Source organism: Eulemur rufifrons, chromosome 8, assembly GCF_041146395.1.
Source record: "Eulemur rufifrons isolate Redbay chromosome 8, OSU_ERuf_1, whole genome shotgun sequence".
Lineage (NCBI taxonomy): Eukaryota > Metazoa > Chordata > Mammalia > Primates > Lemuridae > Eulemur > Eulemur rufifrons.
The window spans coordinates 23,024,102-23,050,399 of record NC_090990.1 but is presented as its reverse complement, the minus strand read 5'-3'; the positions used below and the strand labels follow the sequence as shown (position 1 = coordinate 23,050,399).

At 43.8% G+C, this 26,298-nt stretch overlaps 1 protein-coding gene across 1 annotated transcript in view; it reads left to right on the top strand.

Moving 5' to 3' along the window:
• CSMD2 (CUB and Sushi multiple domains 2) overlaps nt 1–26,298 on the top strand; it is a 571,373-nt gene that overhangs the window by 511,419 nt on the left and 33,656 nt on the right. Inside the window, 8 exon segments of the mRNA XM_069477647.1 lie at nt 1,608–1,796; nt 6,357–6,542; nt 7,299–7,493; nt 9,225–9,398; nt 10,582–10,628; nt 10,631–10,832; nt 17,653–17,826; nt 19,260–19,448. Of these exon segments, the coding sequence (XP_069333748.1) occupies nt 1,608–1,796; nt 6,357–6,542; nt 7,299–7,493; nt 9,225–9,398; nt 10,582–10,628; nt 10,631–10,832; nt 17,653–17,826; nt 19,260–19,448 (1,356 nt within the window).

The window sequence follows — 26,298 nt, the reverse complement described above, 5'->3', positions numbered from 1 at the left end:
AATACACATGCCATGTAGAAAGTAAATTAATTACATGGTACAACAATTAGTACTTAATAATTAAGATCCAGCAGCCCTGGGTAGTTTGCACCTGCGTCTGTCACTGTGACTAAGTATACTTCATAGCTGAGATTCTTCTCCTGAGTAAGAAAAACACAAGGATCCAACATACGCAGAACCCAGCGGACAAAGGAGTGCAACACATCCTGAGCAAGGAAACACGACTGGCTTGGCAGGGAGGTATTTAGCACAGCAGTGTCCCCAGCAGCCTGTGATCAAATAAGAGCCCATCGGTCCTCAGCGTGAGGAGGCTGTGAGTAAGGGCCATGCACCCTAGTCCTGCCGTCACCACGTCTGCCTGGGAGACCCTCCAGGGACGCGTGGGGCAAAGGAAGGGGCTGTTCCGCATGGCGTTTTGGTCGTCCCTCTTTCTGGGCTTCACAGGTTCCCCCAGGACACCTGGCAGGGTGTGTAATGGGAGTTCTCCCAGGCTGGGATTGTTGTGTGTTTTCTTCATTGTTGTAGTCCCAGCACTTAGAACAACCCTCGGTACATACTAGATGCCTGATATCTGTCTGTTGAATCCATGAATGAGCTAAGTCGAAGCCGCATGTTGAGGGAAGTAGCACGGTCGCGATATTTAGTTCCCGCATCGCCACGGTTCCGTCTCGGCCCCTCCCCCACACGACAGGAAGAAGGAGACCGGCCACTTCCTGAGCACTAAGTGCCCTGCGCTGCGCTGGGGGCTTTATGTACAATTCAAATTGTCCAACAACCTGTGAGGCGGGTATGGCGGGTCCCAGTGCACAGGTGAGGAGACTGGAGCTGAAGGAGCTTCCGTGATTTTTCCCAAGTCACAGACCTCGTCAGGTCACACACAAGACTTGAGCCCGGGCCTGGCTGACTTCAACATGCACACCCCCACGGCCACACCTTCCTGGAACCAGCCCCATCGGGTTCTGCTCTCTGAGCCTGTTTGGGAGCTGAAGGGATTTGAGAGCCTGAACTTGGGACCCAGTGCTTCCCAGAGCTGGTTTGTTGTTTTGTTTTTTTTTTATTATTTATTTTTATTTCAGCTTATTATGGGGGTACAAAAGTTCAGGTTATATATATTGCCCATGCCCCCCCAACCCCCCGAGTCTGAGCTTCAAGCGTGTCCATTCCCCAGACAGTGCGCATCTCACTCATCAAGTAGGTAAACACCCATCCCCTCCCCCCACCCCCCACCTCTGTCCGATACCCAATTGGTGTTATTCCCAAATGTGCGCTTAGGTGATGATCAGGGAAACCAATTTGCTGGTGAGTACATGTGGTGCTTGTTTTTCCATTCTTGGGATACTTCACTTAATAGAATGGGTTCCAACTCTCTCCAGGAGAACAAAAGAGATGCCATATCACCGTTATTTCTTATAGCTGAGTAATACTTGGCTTTTTACTAAACCAACTGGCTATTTTCAACACCAACCACGCAGACCTGCCTAAGTGGCAGAGGACCTGGCAGGGGTGAAGGCAAGGAAATGGGGGGAGAGGAAAGAGAAAGGGCCCACACAAAAGGCCAGTACTCTGCGAGTCTCTCTGCCGGTACTGAGTCTCCTCTCGTTGTTCAGCTCCCTACTGCAGCCTGCCCAGGGCTCCGCTCCACGGCTTCATCCTGGGCCAGACCAGCACCCAGCCCGGCGGCTCCATCCACTTTGTCTGCAACACCGGCTACCGCTTGGTGGGACACAGCATGGCCATCTGTACCCGGCACCCTCAGGGCTACCACCTGTGGAGTGAGGCCATTCCTCTCTGTCAAGGTGAGAAGCAGGTGGGAAGTGGGTCACAGGGTGGCTCAGATCCAATCCAGGACCAGTCACTTCCCCATGAGGGTTTCCTCTTTGATAATTAATTAATTCTTTCAGCAAACATTTATGGAGGATCCATAATCCTTTGAGCCTGGGGATTACATGTGTATAGCGGTCTCAGTGTTGTGACAGTCATGGGGAAGGTGGGCATGTGAGCACACAGACGCAGCGTGACTGCGGAAGGGAGTGCTGTGTCAGGAACACAAACAGGGAGCCCAGGGGTAAGCAGGGACCTCCCTCCTCCCGGACAGCTGGGCGGGCTCCAGCGAAGGGCTGCTGGGGCTCAGGCTCATACAGAAGTGGCTTCACCAAACCCTTGAAATGTGCCCGTTTGCATGCATTGCCTTTTATACTTTATGGAGTTCTTTTTCTCCCCTTAAAGTAATATACATTCAGACTAGAAATCTGGGGGAAAAAAACAGAAAAAGCAAAAGAAGAAAAGTAAAAACGACCTATAATCATATCACCTGAGATCACCATTGTTAACATTTCAGCACATTTCCTTTGGTCTTTTCTATATTGACTGCAAAACTAGGATCATCAGTGTACAAAGCTCTTAATATTTTGTTAACATCTTTCATATCATCAAGTACACTTCACTGTCATTATTTTCAGTGGTTGCATAGCATTATGGGAAAACTGTCATTTATTCAAGTATCATTCTATTGTAGATTTCCATATATGTATATATATATATGTGTGTGTATATATATATATTTTTTCTACTATAAACTTATAATTCCGGGCGAGGGCAGTGGTTTATTCCTGTAATCCTAGCACTCTGGGAGGCCAAGGTGGGAGGATCACTTGAGGTCAGGAGTTTGAGACCAGCCTGAGCAAAACCAAGATCCAGTCTCTACCAAAAATAGAAAAAATTAGCCAGGTGTGGTGGCATGCGCCTGTAATCCCAGCTACTCGGGAGGCTGAGGCAGGAGGATCCCTTGAGCCCAGGAGTTTGAGTTTGCTGTGAGCTGGGCTGCCGCCACTGCACTCTAGCCCGGGTGACAGAGCGAGACTGTCTGAAAAATAAATAAATAAACTTATAATTTCATCTTTATGAAATTCCATATTTATTCCCTTAAAATAAATTCCCAGAAGTGAGACTGTTGAATCATAACATTTGCAAAATTTACAGCTTTTGATAATTACAGTTTTTGACACCCCAGAGAGTTTATCCTCATTTATCCTTCTCAGCCGCACATGTCTTTTCTCCCACGGTGTCAACGTTATGTGCTGCGTTATTTGCTAATTATATAGTCAGAAACAGGAAATCACATTGCTGTTTAATTTTATTTTTCTTTGGTTCCCAGTGTGGTGAATTACTTTCTAATGACAGCTTTCACCTCTAAGCCTCCCAACCTTCTCGCCTGTCCTGCACTTTCTCAAAGAATGAAACCAACGCGTTATTAATATTCTATTCTAAGCCCTGAGCAAAGGTCACAGAGAACGGACTGTCCACAAATGACAAATGTAATTTGGCTTCCGTCTCTGTGTCTCTAACGGCATCAACACGGACAAGTCTTTTTCCAGAGCTCTAGTTGGAAGCTACCAAGCCTCTCGTCTCTGTTATCTCATGTCACCACCCAAAATTCAGCCCGTCTGGCTTCTGTGCACTCGTCCCCACGCTGCTGTGTGTGTCCTCTCCCCACTTCACCCTCAGCTTCCCAGCACCGCCCTCCCTCTCAGCTCGCTCTGCGTGCTCTGGAATCCTGGTTCCCCGGCCAGCAGGCATACGCCCTTGGTCACTGCCCAGCAGGCTGTCTTCACTTCTTCCCTTGCAGAGATGGTGGCTGTCCTCTGAGAGCGCTTAGGCTGTGGCACTTTCAAGTGGAGGGTGTTAATCCCCCCGGGCCCCCTTCATTTCCTACTTAACTCAGAGCCAGGAAGAGTCTGGCGTTCTTTCCGTTCCCTGCTGCGGCTTCCAAACCATGACTTCTCCACTCCCCTGAGAGTCCCTGTGCCTCCCAACGCTTCCTCTTTCTGTCCCCAGCCCGTTCTCTCCCTCTCCATAATCTCTCCCTCAGAGATCTCATTCCACCACAAGCCTCCAACACTCTGTGATGGGGTCCCCTCCTCTGCTACCCTCTGGTTTGGGGCACTGCGTTTTGGCATGGAGGTCATGAGACTCAGGCTCTTCGTCCCTCAGGCTGGGAAGTTATCTTCCGTCCCCTTAGTTATTCACGAGAGTGGGGCCAGGCCAGGGCCGGTGAGAAGTGGCTGCTGCCCACTTCCTTCTCCAGCTTTCGCCAGGTTGGCTGTCTACGCGAGATGTCAGTGGGCATCTAAGTATTTCTTCCCGAAGGGTTCAAGGAAGCTAGGCTGTTAGTTGATCTGATATGACAATTTGGCTAACCTGGTACTACTGAAGGAGTTCGAAGTCTTGCTGTTGAGGCATTAGAAGAGCCTCATGTTTAAATGCTCCCTTATTTCCTCATTCCTTCTGTGTCCCTGGTCCTCCTCTTTTGGTCCCACGTGCAGTCTTTGACTCCTTCTTCCATCTTGTATTCCAGCCTCTCTCCCTGTGGACAGTCTACCCTTCCCTGCATCATAATGAGCCCTAACTCAATGTCTCTTCCTGGTTCTGGAGATTCTAGTAGCATCGAGCATCATCGCTAGTCAATATAGATGGGTCTTCCCTCTGCTCAGGCTCACCCTGGCTCTGGGTGTGGGAGGTCTGAGCTCTAGACCAGCTGCTGGACGGGGTGGGGGGTGAGGGGCGGTACTGGCTACTTTGACCCTGATTAACTCTCTGTCTGCAAGAGCTCCTCAGCTCTCACGGGGCAAGCATGGTTTGTAAGTATCACTTTCTTTCCAAGCCCAAACGGTCCACTCTTACCTAAGTAATGTATAGTCCTCCTATAAATGTCATGTTGACCCCACTCCTTACAGAATATAGCCCTGGCCGTGTTGCTACACACGTCTCTCCTGAGCTGTCACCTTGAGGTTTCTTTTCTTTGTACTTCCGAGTTAGTTCTGTCATTTTATTTGCATCTCATATCTTTCCCTTTCTTAGTTTTCCCCCTCTTTTTGATAGAGTATATAGCCTTAAGTAAATTCCTCGGAAAGGGTTCATGAAAGGTAAATTTTACAAGTCTTTAAATGTCTGAAAATGTCTTTGTTTTTGCCCCCACACATGCTCACCCAGTTGACTCGGTAAAATTCTAGGTTACAAATAATTCCCTTCAGAAGTTTAAAGGCTTTGTTCCATTATCTTTGAACACCCAGTGTTGCGGATGGGAAGTCTGATGCCAATCTGATTGTCAGTCCTTCACAGGTATGTCATATTTTTTCTCTCTCTAGGAACATGTACGAATGTCCTTGTATCCTTGGACTTCTGAAATTCCAAGATGATATATTAAAAATGGTTCTCCTTGTATGCCTCTGGCTCCCTTTCAATCTGAAGACTTGTGTCTCTCTCCAGCTCTGAGAAATTTTTATCTGTGATAATTCGATCCCATCTACTTTCTCTGTTCCTCTTCCTGGATCTCTGAACACTTGGCAGCTGGACCTCCTGGACTGATCCTTGTGTTTTCAGTCCTCTTCTCTCCTTTTCTGTCACTGTCTTTTTGGTCTATATTCTGGGACATTTCCTTTACTTTTAATTTCCAACCCTTCTATTGAATGCTTATTTTTACAATCATATTTTTCATTTAAAGGAGCTCTTCCTTGTTCTCTTTTTGTTGTTCTTTTTTCAAAGCACTCTGTTCTTAATTTATGAGTACCATATGTCACCTGGACTTTCTTAAGATACTACTGATCAGAAGTTTAAAGACTATATATCTGCTGTTTCTTAAATTAGCTCTTTTTCCTAAGGAGACTTTAAAAACTTTTTTTTAATCTTATCTTTTTTATCTCATTCACACTGCTAGTTTTCTTCATATGTATACCGATCCTTTATACATATTTAAAAAGTAAAGGCTCAGTTGATTTTTCCAGGCAGCAGATGTAGATTAGCTCTGTTGTTGATATATACAGATATCTTGGCCCACTAGGTCTCTCCCATGAATAAGAAGTTGAGTAGGTGGCAGAGGTGGGCAGGCAAAGGGACAGCCTTTAGGCCAAGAGACCATAAACCCTAGAACTAAAAGAGCTTTCCTCTGGGATGCCACCTCCCACCACAGCCACCATAGCAGCCCTAATTCTCTCAAGGGAGTTCCCCGTAAGTGGGGAAGAAAACCCTCTCTATTTTGTTTGGCGAGTAGATGCGTGAATGCCTGTATACTGCATTTGTGGGAACAGATGGAGAATTGGTCTCACCCTGAGGCTCCCTCCCCATATATGTGGGGCTACACCTTCTTCGCTCCATTTAATCCATCAACATAATTCTGTCTTCCAATGTTTTTAAATCTTATGCTGATAACCATCCCATTTTCTTTTCTATTATGAGACTTTTCCCTTTTCTAAGTGTTTACTGTAATTTTATGAGGACCTTGGGAGGAGAGGAAAGAAAAACATATCTCAGAAAACCATCTTAAATCAGAAACGCTCATGGCCTCTGTTTTCCTTGGCTAGCTCTTTCCTGTGGGCTTCCTGAGGCCCCCAAGAACGGAATGGTGTTTGGCAAGGAGTACACAGTGGGAACCAAGGCTGTGTACAGCTGCAGTGAAGGCTACCACCTCCAGGAAGGCGCTGAGGCCACTGCAGAGTGTCTGGACTCAGGCCTGTGGAGCAACCACAATGTCCCTCCGAAGTGTGTCCGTGAGTCCTTGGGCACTGGAGGTGGGTGTAAGGAAGGGCGGGGTAGGCAGCTGAAAAGATTCCTGCAAGGAGTGAGCTAAAAACACAGTAATGAGGGGAACCGTGTGCATGTGGAGGCCGGGGCATTCAGGGAGAGGAGACCGGAGCCAAACCTGCTCTCAAAGCAATGACAGACCACGAGATGCTTCCACAAACCACCATGGAACTTAAGAACGACCTGGCCCACTTCCTTTTAGATGAAGAAACTGTCAGAAACTTCGCCTGACTGTCTCTTGGTCACAAAACTCTAAAATAACAACTTCTAGACCAGTGTCACGCACTGGCAGTTTACTGGGCCATATCCAGTCCAAAGGCAGAGGTGTTTGTTTTGTTTTATTTGGCCTATATTGTGCTTTATAACAAATTTTGAATTGCTTTGAAACATTTTAAAATCAGGAAATTGTACATATAAGACCCAGATTTCTGGCTTGTCTTGCAAAATGAAGATCTGACCAAATGGAACTTACAGTCTCACGTCCGACAGTCACCATGGACGGAGTACCACCTCTCTTTTGGTAGATTATTTTTTGGCAGGTCTTCACTTCTCAGTTTGCCGCATCCCCCCGCCCCACCCACGTCATTCATTCACCAAACCTCCCTGGGGACTGGAGATTCTTGGGCTCGTGATTACTGCATTAAGGCCTCCAAGTCCCTAGATTGGGGCTCCAGCAGTGTCTTCCACAATTAATTAATTAATTCAGCTCCTTGTTCCCCCAGCTGTGGCCTGTCCCGATGTCAGCAGCATCGGCGTGGAGCATGGCCGATGGAGGCTCATCTTTGAGACACAGTACCAGTTCCAGGCCCAGCTGATGCTGGTCTGTGACCCTGGCTACTACTACACTGGCCAGAGGGTCATCCGCTGTCAGGCCAATGGCAAATGGAGCCTCGGGGACTCTATGCCCACCTGCCAAAGTAAGCCTAGGAGGGGAGGGTGGGCAAGTGTGGCGGAGTGCCTCCCACACGAACTGTCTCATGCATGGGGTGACTTGGGAGGGGAAAGGGAATATCACCAGGGACTGCAGTTGGGAAACTGCCTACTCTTTTAAGAAAGTATTAATACTTCTCAGCATCTTATCATCTTATTAAAAGTTACCATTGTCCAGATAAGCATCCACTAATTCCTTTATTGAACATTCACTGGGCTCCTACTGTATGCCCTATATTCCACATACTGCAGAGGTATGAAGGTAAAAGATTGCAGTTCCTGCCCACAAGAGTTTTATGGTCTACAGGAGAAGCAGGCAAATGAAAAAGCAATGACAATGTGGTGTGATAAGACCTGAAATTGCAGTGTATGTAGGAAGAATGAGCATAGCACAGGGGACAGGCCACCTAGGTATGACCTAAGTCTGTCTGCCTTTCCTTCTCCACCGTTCATTGTTTTATTGTTTTTCTTTGGCTCTTGAATATAGTCTCAAAGGCCAGGGCCCCTGGGAAGCAGCTGAGACAGAGGCTTACTAGGCAGTGCCCTTAGGATCACCACCTGCAGAAGGGAAAGGAAGGGAAGGGAAGCAGGATGGGGCAGAGAAGTTGAGCTCTGAGGCAGCATCAGTGAAAGCCTTAGCTGACCCCACCCCACCCCCGAGGAGTTCTGAAGCTGGGGTGGCCCTTCAGAATTGTCACACGTTGGGGCAAGACCAGTCACTGGATGCAGGCTGGCCCAGGGAGGGAGCACAAACTTAGAACTTAGAGGAGAGGACTCTTGAACCAAGGCAACCTGAATCGGGCTAAGAGCCGAGGGGCGTTGCCAGCCGCTGGGGCAGTAAGTCCTTTGCTCCTAAAAGGGCGGGGTCTGAGGGGCTCACCACGCATCCGCTATGATAGGGACGCGTTCATAAGACTTAGGTAACCAGCGAGGGTGTCGCAGAGGAAGCAAGTGATTGTACAGAGGTAGAAGAAGTGACTGGTCAGTGAGAAGTGGGAGTTTGAGACTGGGCGGGAGGAGTGGAGTCTCCCAGCACCTGCCATCCAATACTCTGTGTCTTTATACACACGGTATAAAGTGGAATGGGACCAGGTGTGGCCGAGTAAAAGTCGCAATCACGTGACAGCCTCGCTGCGACGCAGCCACTCCCGTTTCAGCGCAGCCTGGGTGGTTGGCCTCACCGCACCCTCGGCCAGAGGCTCTGGGCAGTGCTTGGCGGCGACGGGGCGCGAGGTTGCTGCTGAGCTCAGCAAAAAAGGACAGCAGTGTTGGTTTGCAGTGTCCCCCCAGGCACTAGGGCCCACGCAGAGTCGCCATCTCGTCCCAACCACAGTGCTCGTCTGAACCACCTCAGGAGTTTTTAGGAATACACTTGCCTGGGTCCCATGTCCAGAGATTGTGGGTCGTGAGTCTGTAGTGCAGCCTGGGCATTTTGAAAGCTCCTCAGCGCCGGGCATAATGGCTCACACCTGTAATCCCAGCTGTTCTTGAGGCTCCTGGAAGCCAGGAGTTCGAGAGCAGCCTGGGTGCTCCTCAGGTGCTTCTGGAGACACCTCCAGTTGTGATGGCACATCAGTGTCACCACCCATATTCTGGTCAGGAGTTCTGGTAGGGTAAAGTTAAACGGATCTTATTGCTATCATTATTCTTGCTAATCAGAAGCAGCATGTGTCCCTCCTCTTGGGGCTGGCTTACTGGGCGTTTTGTGATCCTTTTAGTCATCTCCTGTGGAGAGCTCCCCATCCCGCCCAACGGGCACCGCATCGGGACCCTGTCCGTCTATGGGGCAACGGGCATCTTCTCCTGCAACTCTGGATACACGCTGGTGGGCTCCAGGGTGCGGGAGTGCATGGCCAACGGGCTCTGGAGTGGCTCTGAAGTCCGCTGCCTGGGTGAGTGACCTCGCTGGGTCTATCCTGCCCATTTTCCCTCCTCAGGGCAGGTTATATCTTTGCAAAGCTGGGATCCAGTCTTTGAACAGTGTCATTTTACCTACCGACATAAAATGCTTAATCCAAACACCAACTATTGAGTGTCTAACATGACTGAAACCCTGAACTAGCTTCTCTAGGGCACTCAACAGGATGAGAAGAACTTTAAGTCTGATGAGACAAGCCTCCGAGAGGTTCTCATTCTGATCAGAAAGACAGTCCCTTCTTATTGGCCCTTATACAATGAACCCCAGTCCCCCTCTGGGAAACTTGCAGAGACACATTCCTGCAGCACACTGAAAATATCTGTTACATTATACATTATCAAATTTTACGGACAGTATATACATACACAGAAATACATACACACACACACAGGTATGTACATATATATATATATACACTAAGCAAATGACAAGCATAAAAACAACCTGGCTTACAAAGGACAAAGTTATCATTTCCCCATGGCTAATCCACTCCCTGTCTGAGCCTTAGATTCTAAGGTTCTCTCTCCCCTCACTCATTTCTCAGACCCCTCAAGTCCAAAACAGGGTCCCAGCCTCACAAACCTAACGGGATAGATTGGATGGTCCATCCCGGAGTGAACAGTGCTGTCCCCTGACTGTCCTGGGCCCCTGTTAGGGACACAGTCATGGGTTTTCCCACACAGCCAAGGGAAGCTGGTGGAAATGCCAGTAATACACTCTTCCCAAACCCCATTTCATAAAAACTCAACTGGGTGCCACTCGAGGAGAAGGGAGTATGAATTTAGCCAAACCGTCTGCTTTCACATGGTGTTTTTCAACGCAACTAGGCTTCGGCTGCCTTAATGTAGACACAGGTACCTCCACACAGTTGGTGCTCAGTAAATTCTGGTTGATAAGAAAGGCAGGGGAATGATCCTGAAGGCAGGAAAGTGACAGTGATCATTTTCTACCCATGTACAGAGAGGGAAACTAAAACTCAGAAATGGATGGCCATTTGGGATGTAACCTTGGGATTTGGGGTTGCCAAGTCCTCAGCATCATTTCTTTCATGCCCAGAATTCCTGAAGTCACTCTTGAATTGCTACTCTCAGCGGGCAGTGGGACAGACAATGGGGGGTTGGATGCTTGGTCCTTTTCCCCACCATCCCTGTCTCTCCCCACCCTGACCAAGCTGCACCTTGTCTTCTGTAAGCTCGTGTTTGATTGACTCTTCCTGCCCCAATCCCCACCAAAGCTGGACACTGCGGGACTCCTGAGCCTATCGTCAATGGACACATCAATGGGGAGAACTACAACTACCGTGGCAGCGTGGTGTACCAGTGTAACGCCGGCTTCCGCCTGATCGGCATGTCTGTGCGCATCTGCCAGCAGGATCACCACTGGTCGGGCAAGACCCCTTTCTGTGTGCGTAAGTATGTCATCCACTCTCCCTAGTCCCGGGGCTCAGACTCAGCACGGATGGTCTCCCTTTTTCTCTTGATTAGATCAGCTAGGGGTATTGCATATTTGTTAATTTGTTTTCAAAGACGAAAACATCACATGTGTTGTTTTCAGTTCTCTGCATCAATCACTGTGTTCTCCTTTATTATTTATTTCCTTCCTTGTGCTTTCTTTTGGTTTATTTTTTGTTCACTTTCTAGCTTTTGTGTTGGGAATTTAATTCACATATTTTCATTCTTTCATTTGTACTGATTTTTATTGATGTGTTTAAGGCTAGGAAACGTCTACTCACTGCTGATTATATCCCATAGATTCTCATAATGAATATTTATTATTTATTAAAGATTCTGTAATAAAAAGAAAAAAAAAAGATTCTGTAATTTTGGTTTTAATTTCCTCTTTTACCTAGAAGATTTTTAACAGAAGGGTTTTTAAATTTCTAGGTGGAAGGGCCTTTTTGGTTTTTATTATGTTATTCATTTCTAATTTTATTGCACTATATATAATATTTCTACTTCATGGAATTTATTGATGTTTTCTTTGAGACCTAATGTTTGATCAGTTGTTATGAATGTTCCATGTGCACTTGAGAAGAAAGAGTATTAGGGTGTAATGTTCTATATATATTCATAAGATATATCTTATTGATTATGTTGTCTATGTCTTTTGCATTCATACTTATTTTATGTCCACTCAACATGTTTTGTTCTGAGAGATGTGTTTAAAGTTTTCTATTATTTGTTTCTATTTTTCCTTTCATTTCCTATAGTTTCTGTTATATAAAGATAGTTTGCTGTGTTATTTGGTGCAGAGATATTCATAACTAATATATCTCCTTTGCTAATTGTGGGTTTTAGCCTTTAAAAATGACTTCTTTGTCACTTTTAATATTTTTTAGTGTGAATTTTACCTTGCTTGATATTAGGCTTGCAACCTCTAACTTTCATTCTTTTGCCTGGTATACCTTTTGCCATTCATTTATTTGAGTCTTTCTGAATCTCTTAAATTGAGTATGACTCTTCTGTACAGCATAGATTGGGCCTTGCCTTCTGAGCTAATTTGAAAATCTTTTTCTTTTAGTAGGTTGCTTAAACTCATTCATATATATTGATATGACTTATATGTTTGGCCTTAATTCTGTCATGTTTTATGCAATTATGTGTGTAAAATATATTTATGGTATTTCTCTATATGATGTGCTTTCTTTGCTTTTTTTCCCATTTCTTTTGGTATTTAGGAAAGTTTGTATATATGTTCTGTTGTTTACTTTCATACTTATAACATTTTAATGCCATTAGCCTCTTGTTTTCTTATTCAGCCTTTTATTATCTAGTTTGACAATTTTTAATAGTATCCTTTGACTTTCCCCTACTGGCTGCACAACAATCAATGAGCTTATTCTTCCTTTTTCTCTCTCCTTTCACTTTCCATTTTTAGTTGCATTATTTCTACTTTTTCAGACCATAAAACATTATTATAGTGTTTATATGTTATTATTCTACCCTTTGCCCTCACTTTTATTTTATTCCCAGATCTACAATTAAATATATTAAAAGCTCACCTATGCTGCTGTTTTCCCAGTTATCTCTTAGTAGGCTCCATCTTAGTCTATAGCAGATTCCTCCATAAGGCTTCTTTTGCATAATCTTCATATTCTTATGTGTTTAAACTGTTCTTCTATACCTTAGGACTTGAAGGACAGCTGGATTGGATATAAAAGCCTTGGTCACCGTTTCTTTCTTTGACTTTCTTAAAAATTCTCCTTTATCATTATTTTGCTTTCCATACTACTAATTTTTTTCCCTCTAGCACCATGCTTTTTTAAATTGTATACATTGAGGAGTACAACATGTGTTTTAATATATATTCATAGTAAAATGATTACTACAGTAAAGCAAATGAACATGTCCATCTCCTCACATAGTTACCTTTGTGTTGGGAAAGGAGGAGTGAGAACACCTGAATCTACTCTTTAGGAAATTTCCAGTGTATAATACAGTATTACTAACTATAGTCATGCTATACATTAAACCTCTAGACTTATTCATCCTACATAACTGCAACTTTGTATCCTTTGACCAACATCTCCCCATTTCCCCCTCTTCCCCATCCCTGGTAAACACTGTTCTCTCTGTTTCTATTTATTTGACCCTTAGAATTATAATATTAGTTTACTTCTATTTTTCTTGTAGGTTATTTGGTGGTTTTCTGGGGGTCCTGGTTGCTGTTTCTTTCTTTATCCTTAAAGTCTAATATTTTTACTAGGTTATGCCTCAGAGTTTACTCTTTCAAGGCAATTTTCCCAGGTATTCTGTGGGCCTTTGAATATATAGATTCAGGTCTTCGTTTATTTCTGAAACATTTTCTTATGTTATACTTTTAAACACTAGTATTGGCCTCCTGTTTTGTTTTCCTTCTCCATCAATTCCAATTATATGTATGTTGCATCTTCTTTGCCTGTCTCCTAGTTCAGCCTCTTTCTCTCTGACCCTTTCACTTCTTTCTTTATCTCATTTTAACTCCCTTGATTGTGTGCCCAATTTTCTTCAGTAACTCTTATTAAACTATCATTTGAGAATATTCTTCCTTGGGCATTTTATAATTTAGTCTTCATTTCTCAGTTGATTTTATCTTTTTCTTCTATTTCTCTCCTGCATGTCATCAGTTATCTTTTATTTTCTTCCCACATTTTGTCCATTTGTGCTTATAGTTTTTTATTTTCTGGTTCTCAAGGTGGTTTTTAATCTCTCCAAATGCTTACTTGAGAATCTTTAGTTCAGTTTAGAGTGCTGCTACAGTTTTTTATGCATCATGTGTTTTGTTTTTTGGTGGATAGATTTTCATCAGCTCAAATGCTTTGATTCTTTCCTATTTTTTCTTAGAGTAGCTTTGTACAGATTTAGGCTGACGTTCTCTATTAGTTTGTGGCTTTAGGATGGTTTACAAGAGTATCCTCTTCTGTCAGTGTAACAGACTCTTACTCTGATCATTTTTGCTTCTTTTCCTCATTCTAATTCCTTGGGAGGTTGGCCTGGTTTTGTTTTGTTGTTTGTTTTCTTAATAGAGGCTTTTATGTGTGTACTAAGGGAGAGGTTGTATGTCCTCTATTTTTTTTTTGTTTGTTTGTTTGTTTGTTTGTTTCCCTTTTGTCTTGTATAACTCCAGATTTTCCCGTCTTTGCTTCTTTTTCCCTTTATCACCCAGACGATGTCTCTTTCTTTTCTTCCAGAGGCAATGGGGGAGAATCACACACATTTTTATGTCCCTTTCCTGTAGTCATGCACTGACATACCAGGATTCCTTTTGAATATAGTCACATTTAAGATGGACTTTCTCTTTCTAGCAGTGATTTGAATTCAATATTAGGCCTTCACCTCTTCCTCTCTTCTCTTTTTCGTACAATCTTGCTCTCCACAAAAGCTTGCAACAGAACCATGAGAAATAACTCTGCCTGGGTTTAGTTACATGTAAAGTTTGTAGCATTCTCTGCCTTCTAGTTATGCTGCAGGCCTGAGTTTTCTATACCTTTATTTGTTCTTCTTAATCTGCATTTTTTTTAATTTAAGACCCCCATTATCCTCGGCTGCCTAGAAGTAATTTGGAAAATTCTTCACTTTTTAAATTTTGAGATAAGCCTTTATATAAAGTGCAGTTTTTTCCTCTTAATTTTTGTAAGGCAAGTTTTTATTTTTATTTCTTCTTCATTTGGCTTTTCATATGTGGGATAGGGCCATAAAAGAATGAAACTTGCTCAATAAATAATGCATGAAAATTAGTCTTAATAACTTCTTAAGTATTAGCTTTACAGAAAGCAAGATCCAAGCTGGGCACAGTGGTACATGCCTATAATCCCAGATACTCAGAAGGCTGAGGCAGGACGATCCCTTGAGCCCAGGAGTTCAAGACCAGCCTGGGCAACATAGAAAGACCTCATCTCAGGGGAAAAAAAAAAAAAAGAAGGCAAGACCCATCTGTATTCAGTCACTCTTTGGGATGTGTCTAAACATAACATGTTTAGTTTCATCCAGAAGGTGAAAATTCAAATGCCTTCAGGAAATTGGCACATGATACGAGTGAAGAGATTTAGGTAATAATAATAGAGAATGTTGGAGAATATCTGCCTGGCCCTGGCATTGAATTTTAGACTGGACTGTATTAAAAGGCAGTGTGTGAAGTAGTCAGGCCTCAGATGGGGGTCCAGATTGCCTGGGTTCACAGCTCACCACCACCAGATATCCTGTGGCTATGTGACTATAGAAAAGTCGTCACCTCCCTTGGTCTCAGTTTCCTCATCTATAAAAAGCAGGTACCTCAAAGGCTATTGTGAGGATTGAATAAATCCATACATGTAAAATGGTTAGAATGGTGCCTGACACAGACGCTGAGCAGCAGCAGCTGTCGTCCTTGTTGTCATCATTGTTGTTGTCATGGTAATGCTGCTGATGATTTTGGAGATGGTGGGGACGCTGACACCATGCCCCGTCACAGAATCCAGGATCTCTCACACCGAGCCCAAGTATCTTGAGGAGGAAGGCAAGAGTAAAAGAACATTTGTAGTATCTCCTTTTTGCTAGGCACTGTGTTAGTGGCCATCACATACAAATTCAAGGTTTCCGGTGTCAACCAGACTCTCAGAACCTCCCATCTCTCCCCAGTGGTCCCTCTTGCCCATTCCCGACACAGCGGTTTCACAATCCCACCTCTTTTCTGAAGACCCATACTCCACAGTCTCTACCTATATTCTCAGCACATAACTAAAGTGAATAGTTAAGGTAGCTGGAGTCAGAGAAGCTGGGTTCAAAACCCAGATGAGTTTAAAAACTGTGCCCCTCGAACAAGTCTCTTGACTCCTCTGAAATTCTGTTTTCCTGTGGGGATAATGACGGTTCCTGCCTCATGGGGTTGTGAGGATTAAATGAGTCCATGCATACAAACCCCAACATTTATTAGCTAACCGTGCAATACTGTGTTCCATTTTGCACAGATGATAGAAGCCATCAGACAGTAACTCCTTCCACTTTCTGCTCCCCCACCCGCACATCCATCCCGTCTGCATCCATCCTTGCCCTCTTCACCCCCACCTCCGCAGAAGTCTCTCTCAGCCCAAGGCTAATCGCCCCACCCCCTCTGGCTCTCCTGCCCACTTAGTGAGCTCAGCCTGGTTGTAACTCTCTCCTCTGTTACCACTAACCTTCCCTTTCTACTGTTTCTCTCAGCCTGTGAGACCATACTCAATAAACATTTACTTAGCACCTACTATGTGCCAGGCACGTGTTAGATGTTGTGGGTAAACATGAATTGAATGTGTCATAGTCTCCGCCTTCAGGAAAGGCAGGTCTAGATGTTCCTTGTGCACAAGACCCTGCAAAGTGCTCAAGCCTCATGAGGACCCCGCTTTCCTTTCGATGGTGCCTAATCCTCTGCCCATTACGGCCTGTATTAGTTCTGCAGAGAAACAGCCAATAAGATGTGTGTGTGCATACACACACACACACACACACACACACAGAGGATTTATTTTAAGGAATTGGCTCACTCAATTGTGGACACTGGCAAGTCCAAAGTCTACGGTGTAGGCTGCAGGCTGGAGACCCAGGAAGGAGCTGCTGTTCAAGTTTGAAAGCAGTTTTCTGGCCGAATTTCCTGTTCTTCCAGGGACGTCAATCTTTTTCTTTTTCTTTTTCTTTTTCTTTTTCTTTTCTTTTCTTTTCCTTTTTTTTTTTTTTTTTTTTTTTTTTTTTTTTTTTTTTTGAGACAGGGTCTCATTCTGTTGCCTGAGCTAGAATGCAGTGGCTTCATCAAAGCTCACTGCAGCCTCAAAGTCCTGGGCTCAAGCAATTCTCCTGCCTCAGCTTCCCAAGTAGCTGGGACTATAGGTGTGCACCACCACTCCCAGCTAATTTTTTTATTTTTTGTAGAGATGAGGTCTCACTATGTTGCTCAGGCTAGCCTCAAGCTCCTGGCCTCAAGCAATCCTCCCACCTCGGCCTCCCAAAGTGCTGGGATTACAGACATGAGCCACCGTGCCCAGCCCAGTCTTTTTCCATTAAGGCCTTCACCTGATCAGATGAGGCCCACCCACAAGATGGAGGGTAACCTACTTTACTCACAGTCTCCTAATTTAAATGTCAATCTCATCTAAAACACACCTTCACAGAAATATCTAGAATAATGTTTGACCATATATCTGAGTACCGTGGCCTAGCCGACTTGGCACATAACATTAACCATTGCACGGCTGTGCTACTGGAAAGAGTTGCCTGCACTAATTGCTTCCTGTCCCTGTCCCTCTCAGTCACAGCAAAGTCTCTGCACTCTGAGTTCTGTCCTCTGCCCCGGTTCTAGCCAGAAAGAGCCTCCATCCCAGGCAGCAGGAGCTCTGGTCCTAGGCCATGTTTCAGACCCTCAAGCCTCTGCTGCCCAAGAGCTGCAGGGCAGGAATCTGAGAAGTGCCCGGCAAAGCTCTGCAGCACACAGAAAGCCCAGGTAGCAGAAGTAAAATAGGACTGACCACTCAGACCACAGAGAGCTGCAGTCCCAGCCTGACGCCCCATGGGAAGTCACAGAATGATTTCTCTCAAGTTGTCCAAGCTAGGGACATGCCTTCAAGGAAGGTGAAATGTCCCCATGACAACTTCAGGAAATAAACGTTTTACGTCAAAGGAGACCAAAGTTAGACTTAGGGCTGAACTTCACTGATGTGCATGAGAGATGCCAGGTGAGAAGAGAATGAACTTGGAGGGTGTGGAATAATAGGAGGGCTCACCTGTCTTCTGTTTTGCTTACAGCAATCACCTGTGGACACCCAGGCAACCCCATCAATGGCCTCACTCAGGGCAACCAGTTCAACCTCAACGATGTGGTCAAGTTTGTTTGCAACCCTGGGTATGTGGCTGAGGGGGCTGCTAGGTCCCAGTGCCTGGCCAGCGGGCAGTGGAGCGACACGCTGCCCACCTGCAGAAGTGAGTCACTCTTCCTCTCCCACTCCACTCCCCACTGCCTCTGCCATCTGTGGTTGTGTAGCCCAGGAGCAGAAGCCAATGAAGTCAGTCCTGGCATCATTCTGATCGGATAGGGGAGACCTGGGGCAGAGAAGCATCTGAAATGGGGACTTTGTCAACTCGTAGATACAGCTGTGTAAAGTTCATCATGGATTATATAAGGAAAGCGAAACTTAGTTTCAACTTTCAGGTCTTCTTGTTTACATTTCATAGAACAAATAAATTAACATTATCATATAGAGCCCATTCTTAAAAAAAACAGATTGATTTTCTTGATATAAACAAGAAATTTAGAAGTAGTACCCTTTCTGCAGCTGCTCAGTGAGGTCAAGAGCGATAGCTTGGTCTTTCCTCATGATTGCAAAATGGCTGCTGCAGCTCCTTTGTAACCACATTTAATAGATCCCCATTCTTGATGGAAATGTTTAAGTAGCAGAAGGGTTGGCATGAAAAATAAAAGGCAGAGTGCTGAGATGAAGAGGTAAGGGGGAGATCAAAAAGCTCAAAGAAGAAACCAAGACTCAGCAGGCGGGCTGGGCGAAGGGTGTGCTGGCCCCACTGGGACTGTTTAGGAAGAGCTTCTAAAGCTTTTAAAGGCTTTTTATAGCACTGAAGCCTCAAAGAGGCTCATCAATGGTAAAAATACCTTATACCTTAAAGACTTAGCAAAGATCTTTTAAAAATACCTTCCCTGCCCACCTTATATTATGAATTTGAGACTTATGTGAAGATGTTTGAAAGCAAAAGCACACATAATAGGTTATGAATAATATTGTCATTATTCTAAAGTCTCACTCTGATTTGAGTTAAGCTGCTTTTAAAACACTTTAACATTTCAAAGTCAAATTTATCCCCCAGGATATCAATATCTCCCTGATATACTCATAAAAGTGATTAAAACTATTTCCAAAAGAGCCCAGCTCCTGTAGGAGTCAGTTCAAATGAGTCAGTTTTATACTTGATGAGCTTTTCTGCGGGAGGCACATTGTGCTGGGATCAGGCAGACAGAGACTAGACGTTCGTGCCCTCAAGGGACCCGTGTGTTCAGATGAATCAAGTGCAGGCTGGGAAGTGAGCAGTAGAGGTCTGTGCAAGTGAGTGCTAGAAAGGGAATGGTTAGCCAGTCTGGGAGGAGGGGGAAGGCGTCTCTGAGGAGACAATGTCTAGCTGGATACAGGATGGATCCCTTGGCTGGGTGACCGAGGTGTGGGGAGAGATACAGCAACCTCAGGACCAGCTCACCCTCTGGACAGGATCTGCTTCATTCATTGCCTGGCTTCAGGCTGGAGGTTTTGCTGTACTTGGAATATGTTCCTGTTTTCACTTCTGAATTATCATTTTAAGAAAATCCTTATGTCCATGTTTCTGCCTCTAACTGTCCTGTTCAATTATAGTCATCAACTGCACAGACCCTGGACACCAAGAAAACAGCGCTCGTCAAGTCCACGCCAGCGGGCCGCACAGGTTCAGCTATGGCACCACTGTGTCCTTCCAGTGCAACCACGGCTTCTACCTCCTGGGCACCCCGGTGCTCAGCTGCCAGGGAGATGGCACGTGGGACCGTCCCCGCCCCCAGTGTCTCTGTAAGTAGATGTCAACACTCAAAATGACTGTTGGGGTGGCCCTTACCAAAGAATGGTCCTCCCCCTCTGTACATGTGTGTGTCACAGTCACTGGGACTGCTCCTGGCATATCAGGGCCTTTCTTGAGCCCCTGTTAGGTTAGTTGCCGTACCAATTCGTGTGTCCTCTTTCTTCCTGGTCAAAGGCTTGGTCCCTTTCCTCTCTAGTACTGCCACCAACCTCTTCAGACTTCAGGGTTTGCTTCTTCAGAACTGGCTGCCTACCAGGACACCATATGCCCGTTTTACCCCTTCTCTTTGAAGGACTGAAGCAGAAATACTACAGGTGCTGGAGGCAGACCAGCCTGGATTTGAATTTGGGTTTGGCCACTGAACAAGCTGTGTGGTTTGGGAGAAATCCACTAACCTCTCGGAGCCTTGGTTTCTTCATCTATAAAAATGATGCTAATACCTATTCCGTAGGGTTATTAGAGGATAAAATGAAAAAATCCATGAAAAGCGCCAGTATAGTCTCTGGCACACAGTAGCTACTCAATAAACGGTAACTGTGTAATTATTATTAGGAAAAGCTTTGAGGACAACATGTTTAAAAAAAAGGTGGGGAAGATGCTTGGCATCCTGACATCTGGTCCCTGGCCTCACGCGTCCTTATAAGAAAAGCAGTCCCTTGCCTCCTGCGCTCTCCTCTGGGTTCTAAAGGTGAATCCTGTGCGTTCTTCTTCCCTCATTTCCCCAGTGGTGGGGTGAGATGCTTTCCAGAGGGAGTGATGGGCGTTGAGCTGAGGCCGTTCAGCCACCTACCTTTGGTGGATGATGTGCAGTCTCCGGGCGACTCCATCTCCTTATGCCCTTATGCCTCTCGGTGTAATAGGAGACTGGTACAGCTACTCACTGCCCATATGTCCCTTACTTGAGGACCCTGACCAGGTCATCCCACCCCGTTTAGGACCAACAAATTGTTCAGGGTTGGAAATGGACAACTCCCTGTATACAATGCTGCCAGCTGAGATTCACAGCCCCTGGTGGTTTCAAATTATTGTACCTTCTGGTCCAATGAAGCTTTTATCATGGTAAAGTAACCCTAGCTATATTAACTTTTTGCCCCAATGCTTATTTTATCTGAAGTTAATAATAATATTGACATAATTAATACTTAATTATCCTAATATACAGGCATATCTCAGAGATATTGCAGATTTGGTCCCAGACCACTGCAGTAAAGCAATTATCACAATAAAGAGAGGCACTTGGATTTTTTGGTTTCCCAGTGCATATACAAGTTATGTTTACTCTATACTGTAGTCTATTAAGTGTGCAATAGCATTATGTCTAAAAAAACAATGTACGTACCTTAATTAAAATTCTTTATTGCCAAAAAAAAATGCTGATGATCATCTGAGCCCTCAGCCAGTTCTAATCTTTTTGCTGGTGGAGGATATTGCCTCAATGTTGAGGCTGCTGACTGATCAGGGTGGTGGCTGTGGCAATTTCTTAAAATGAGACAACAATGAAGTTTGTCGCATTAACTCTTCCTTTCACACAAGATTTCTCTGTAGTATGCAGTACTGTTTGATAGCATTTTACCCACAGTAGAATGTCTTTCAAAACTGTAGTCAATGTTCTCAAATCCTGCCACTTAATAACTAAATTTATGTAATATTCAAAATCCTTTGTTGTCATTTCAACACTGTTCATAGCATCTTCACCAGGAGTAGATTCCATCTCAAGCATTTTCTTTGCTTACCCACAAGGAACAACTCCTCATCCACTCAAGCTTGATCATGAGATTGCAGCAATTCAGTCATGTCTTCAGGCTCCACTTCTAATTCTGTTCTCTTGCTATTTCCACCACATCTGCAGTTACTTCCTCCACTGAAGTCTTGAATTCCTCAAAGTCACCCATGAGAGTTGGAAAGAGCTTCCTCCAAATTCCTGTCCTTATTGATATTTTGACCTCCTCCCATGAATCAGGAATGTTCTTAATGGCATCTAGAATAGTGAATCCTTTCCAGAAGGTTTTCAATTTACTTTGCCCAGATCCATCAGAGGAATCAGTACCTATAGCAACTATAGTCTTATGATGAAATGTATTTCTTAAATAATAAGACTTGAACATTTAAATTATTCCTTGATCCATGGGCTGCAGAATGGATTTTGTATTAGCAGGCATGAAAACCACATTAGTCTACTTGTACATCTCCATCAGAGCTCTTGGGTGACTAGGAGCATTGTCAATGAACAGTAATATTTCAAAAGGAACATTTTCTCTTGAGTAGTAGGTCTCAACTGTGAGCTTAAAATATTCAATAAACCTTCCTGTAAAGAAATGTACCATCCAGGGTTTGTTGTTCCATTTGTAGAGCATAGGCAGAGTAGATTTAGCATAATTCTTAAGGGCCCTAGGATTTTCAGTGTGGTAAATGAGTACTGGCTTCAACTTAAAGCCACCAGCTACATTAGCCCCTAACAAGAGAGTCAGCCTGTCCTCTGAAGCTTTGAAGCCAGGCATTGACTTCTCTCTAGCTGTGAAAGTCCTGGATAGCACCTTCTTCCAATAGGAGGCTATTTCATCTGCAGTGAAAATCTGTTGTTTAGTGTGGCCACTTTCATCAATGACCTTAGCTAGATCTTCTGGATAACTTGCTGCAGCTTCTCCATCAGCACTTGCTGCTTAATACTTTTATGTTATAGAGATGGCTTCTTTCCTTAAACCTCAGGAACCAACCTCTGTTAGCTTCAAACTTTTCTTCTGCAGCTTCCTCACTTCTCTCAGCCTTCATAGAATTGAAGAGAGTTAGGGTCTTGCTCTGGATTAGGCTTTGGCTGAATGGGCTGTTGTGGCTGGTTTGAACTTCTATCCAAACCACTCAAACCTTCTCCCTATCAGCAATAAGGCTGTTTTGCTTTCTTACCATCCATGTGTTCACCAGAGCAGCACTTTTAATTTCCTGCAAGAACTTTTCCGTTGCATTTACAACTTGGCTGTTTCGTGCAAGAGGCCCAGCTTTTGGCCTACATTGGCTTTCGACATGCCTTCCACACTGAGCTTAATCATTCCTAGCTTTGATTTAAATAAGAGACGGGACTCTTCGCTTGAACACATCACTGCCACTGTGGGGTTATTAGTTGTCCTAATTTTGATATTATTGTGTGTCAGGGAATATGGAGGCCCCAGGAGAGGGAAAGAATGGCCAGTCGGTGGAACAGTCAGAACACACACATTTATTAAATTCTGCGTTTTATATAGGTGCGGTTTGTGACGCCCCAAAACAATTACAGCGGTAACACCAAAGATCACTGATCACAGATCACCAAAATGTATAATAATAATGAAAAAGTTTGAGATATAATGAGAATTACCAAAATGAGATGCAGAGATATGAAGTAAGCTCATGCTGTTGGAAAAATTGTGATTAGACTTGCTCAACACAGGGCTGTCACTCACAAACCTTCGTATCTGTGAAGTGTAATAAAGTGAAGTACAATAAAACAGGGAAACCTGTAATCTAAAACCAGCTTCTTTCATTTAGTATTGGCATGATGTATTTTTTTTATCATTTTACTTTTAAATATAAAAAGCATATGATTGTGATTTGTAAATCCTACCTAACAATCTTTTCTTTCAGCTGGATGCTTTAAATCCATTGGCATTTTTTTCTTCCTTTTTTTAGTGAAATATAATTGACACACCATAAAATTCACTCTTTTAATATATATAATTCAGTGATTTTAGCGTATTCACAAAGTTATACAACCATCACCACTACACCACTATCTAGTTCCAAAAAATTTTCATCACCCTGAAAAGAACCCCTTAGCAATCACTCCCCATTCCGAACCCCACCCCCAGCCCCTAGACACCACTCATCAGCTCTGTGGATTTTTTCCATGGATTTGCCTATTCCGGACATTTCATATAAATGGAATTAATATATATGTGGCTTTTTGTGTCTGGCTTCTTCCACTTAGCAAAATGTTTTCCAAGTTCATTCATGTGTCAGTACTTTATTCCTTTTTATGGGCAAATACTATTCCTTTATAAGGATATACCATTTTGCTTATCCATTTATCAAGTGATAGATATTTCGACTTTGGGGCTGTCATGTTTTCATGTTTTGGCTATTACAAATAATGCTGCTATGAACATTTGTGTAAGAGTTGTTGTGTGAAGATATGTTGTGAAATTCTCTAGGTACATACTCAGGAGTGGAACTGCTGAGTCATATGGTAACTCTACATTTAACTTTCTGAGGCACTGCCGAACTGTTTTCCAAAGTGGCTGCACCATTTTGCAGCCCTACCAGCAGCGCACGAGGGTTCCAGTTTCTCCCTATCCTCACCTATACTTGTTGTTTTTTTGTTTGTTTGTTTGTTTTTTTTTTTTTTTTTGCTCTGTTGCCCGGGCTAGAGTGAGTGCCATGGCATTAGCCTAGCTCACAGCAACCTCAAACTCCTGGGCTTAAGCGATCCTACTGCCTCAGCCTCCCAAGCAGCTGGGACTACAGGCATGCGCCACCATGCCCGGCTAATTTTTTCTATATATATTTTTAGTTGGCCAGATAATTTCTTTCTATTTTTAGTAGAGACTGGGTCTCACTCTTGCTCAGGCTGGTCTCGAACTCCTGACCTCGGGCGATCCACCTGCCTCGGCCTCCCAGAGTGCTAGGATTACAGGCATGAGCCACCGCGCCCGGCCTGTTTATCTTTTTTATTATAGTATGTGTGAGGTGCTATCTCACTGTGGTTTTTATTTTCATTTTTCCAATGACTAATGATGTTGAGCATCTTTTTATGTGCTTATTGGTCATTTGCATAACTTCTTTGGAGAAATGTCTGTTCAAGTCCTTTGCCCATATTTTAATTAGGTTGTCTTTGTATTGATTGGGTTGTAACAGTTCTTTACATTATTCTGGATACTATCAGATATATGACTTGCAAATATTTTCTCCCATTCTATGGACTGTCTTCTTGCTTTCTTGATAGTGTCCTTTGATGCGTGAAAGGTTTTAATTTTAATGAAGTCCAATTCTTTTGATCCCAGGTGACTCCCAGGAAAACCATTGTCACTGAGGTTTCATGACTATCCTGACCTTTTTTTAGTGGATTAGCTGCATGTTTACATCTAGAAGTTCCAAGTACCTACGAATAGGGCTGTGGCAAATTGTAGGGAACTTTACATATCCCCAGGCGAAGCCAGTCCATGAAAATCACCTGTTCCTTCCAAGTGAAGGCATACTGCTGTAATTGGTATGGATATACAGGGACCAAAGAAAATGCATGCTCCAGCTCTAGAGCTTTAGGAGACAACAGAAGCCAGTGTCTGGGGGCTAAACAGCCATAAGTACAACTCTCATACTTAGGGTCTAGGAACCAGTGTGGAGTCCTTTTACTTTTGCTGTGGGACTCAGCACAGCTGATTTATGTTATTGAATTTTTCTTTATTATAATTTTATAGTTTTTTTCAATACTCTTATATGTGTACTCTGTGTAATGCAAGGAAGTCTAGGAGTGCTAAATATCTATCTTGCTTATTTTCATATACATATTTAAACTTAATTTGCATTTAGCAGCTAGAGAGCCATTGCACTGGTCTAAAGACATCCCATTTGGACATGGGTATAAACATTAAAAACATTTTTAAAAAATCTTTCTATTGACAAATTGCAAAATGCAGCAGTAGCTATTCACCTTCTCTTTATTGTTATCACACATTCCTGTCTTGTTTTCTTTATCCACAGCAGCCAAATGCTATTTCATTGTTTTGTGTTTTGTCACAAATGCTATTATTGTTGACTTCCTCTTTTAAAAGAACAACCCACAGGAAGGGAATAAAACAATACAGTATACAATGGTTGATAATTTTTTAAATTCTTTTGTTTTTAGAGACAGAGTCTTTATATGTTGTTGTCCAGGCTGCCCTCAAACTCCTGGGCTCAAGTGATCCTCCTGCCTCAGCCTCTCAAATAGCTGGGACTACAGGCATGCGCCAGTGCACCCAGCTATCTGGTTGCTAATTTGACAGCCACCCAAGTATCTGTGCCTGTGACAAATAAAATAATTTTCATTTTTTTCATAAAGTCATTGCATATATTTTTTCAGAGATTATTATATTACCATAATTTAACACTATCCTCAAATCTCAGATAAGGGTCAGAAAGCCAAATAAGAACATCAGAAAACACAGCCAAGTACTATTACAGGAATCTTTAGAGGTAGCCAACATAAATGTGGACATCTGTACACCAATAGACACGAACAAAAATGTTTCTGTCAGCCTTGTTCACAAACGTCCAAAACAAGAAACAACCCAAAGGCTTATGAACAGGAAATGGATAAATAAAACGTGGTATATTCATGCCATCGTGTGGCAGCCAGCCTTAAAATGGCACAATGGTCCCTGGCTCTTGTATTCATTGTCTTTATATAGTATCTACCGACATTGTACCAGGTTGGTTTGGGTGAATGGTAGAATATGGCGGCAATGGTAGTGTGTGGCTTCCAAACGCAGGTTGGAGAGGACAGTGGCACCTCTGCCTTTCTCTCTTAGATTAGTGACTTGGGGAAGTCAATCAAGCATCCAGATGGCTGCAGCCACGGCAGACATCCTGGCTGCAACCTCACGAGCGACCCTGAGCTAGAGCCACTCAGCTAAGCCATTTCCAAATTCCTGGCTCATAGAAACTGTGAGCGATAACAAAGGTTTATTGTTGTCTAAATTTGGATCAATTCGTCCTATGGTAATAGGTAACGAATGCAAATGGTATACTACATAGCAGGAGTCGATAAACTTTGGCCCATGAGCAAAATCCAGCCCTTGGTCTGTTTTTCTGTGGCCCTTGGGCTAAGAATGG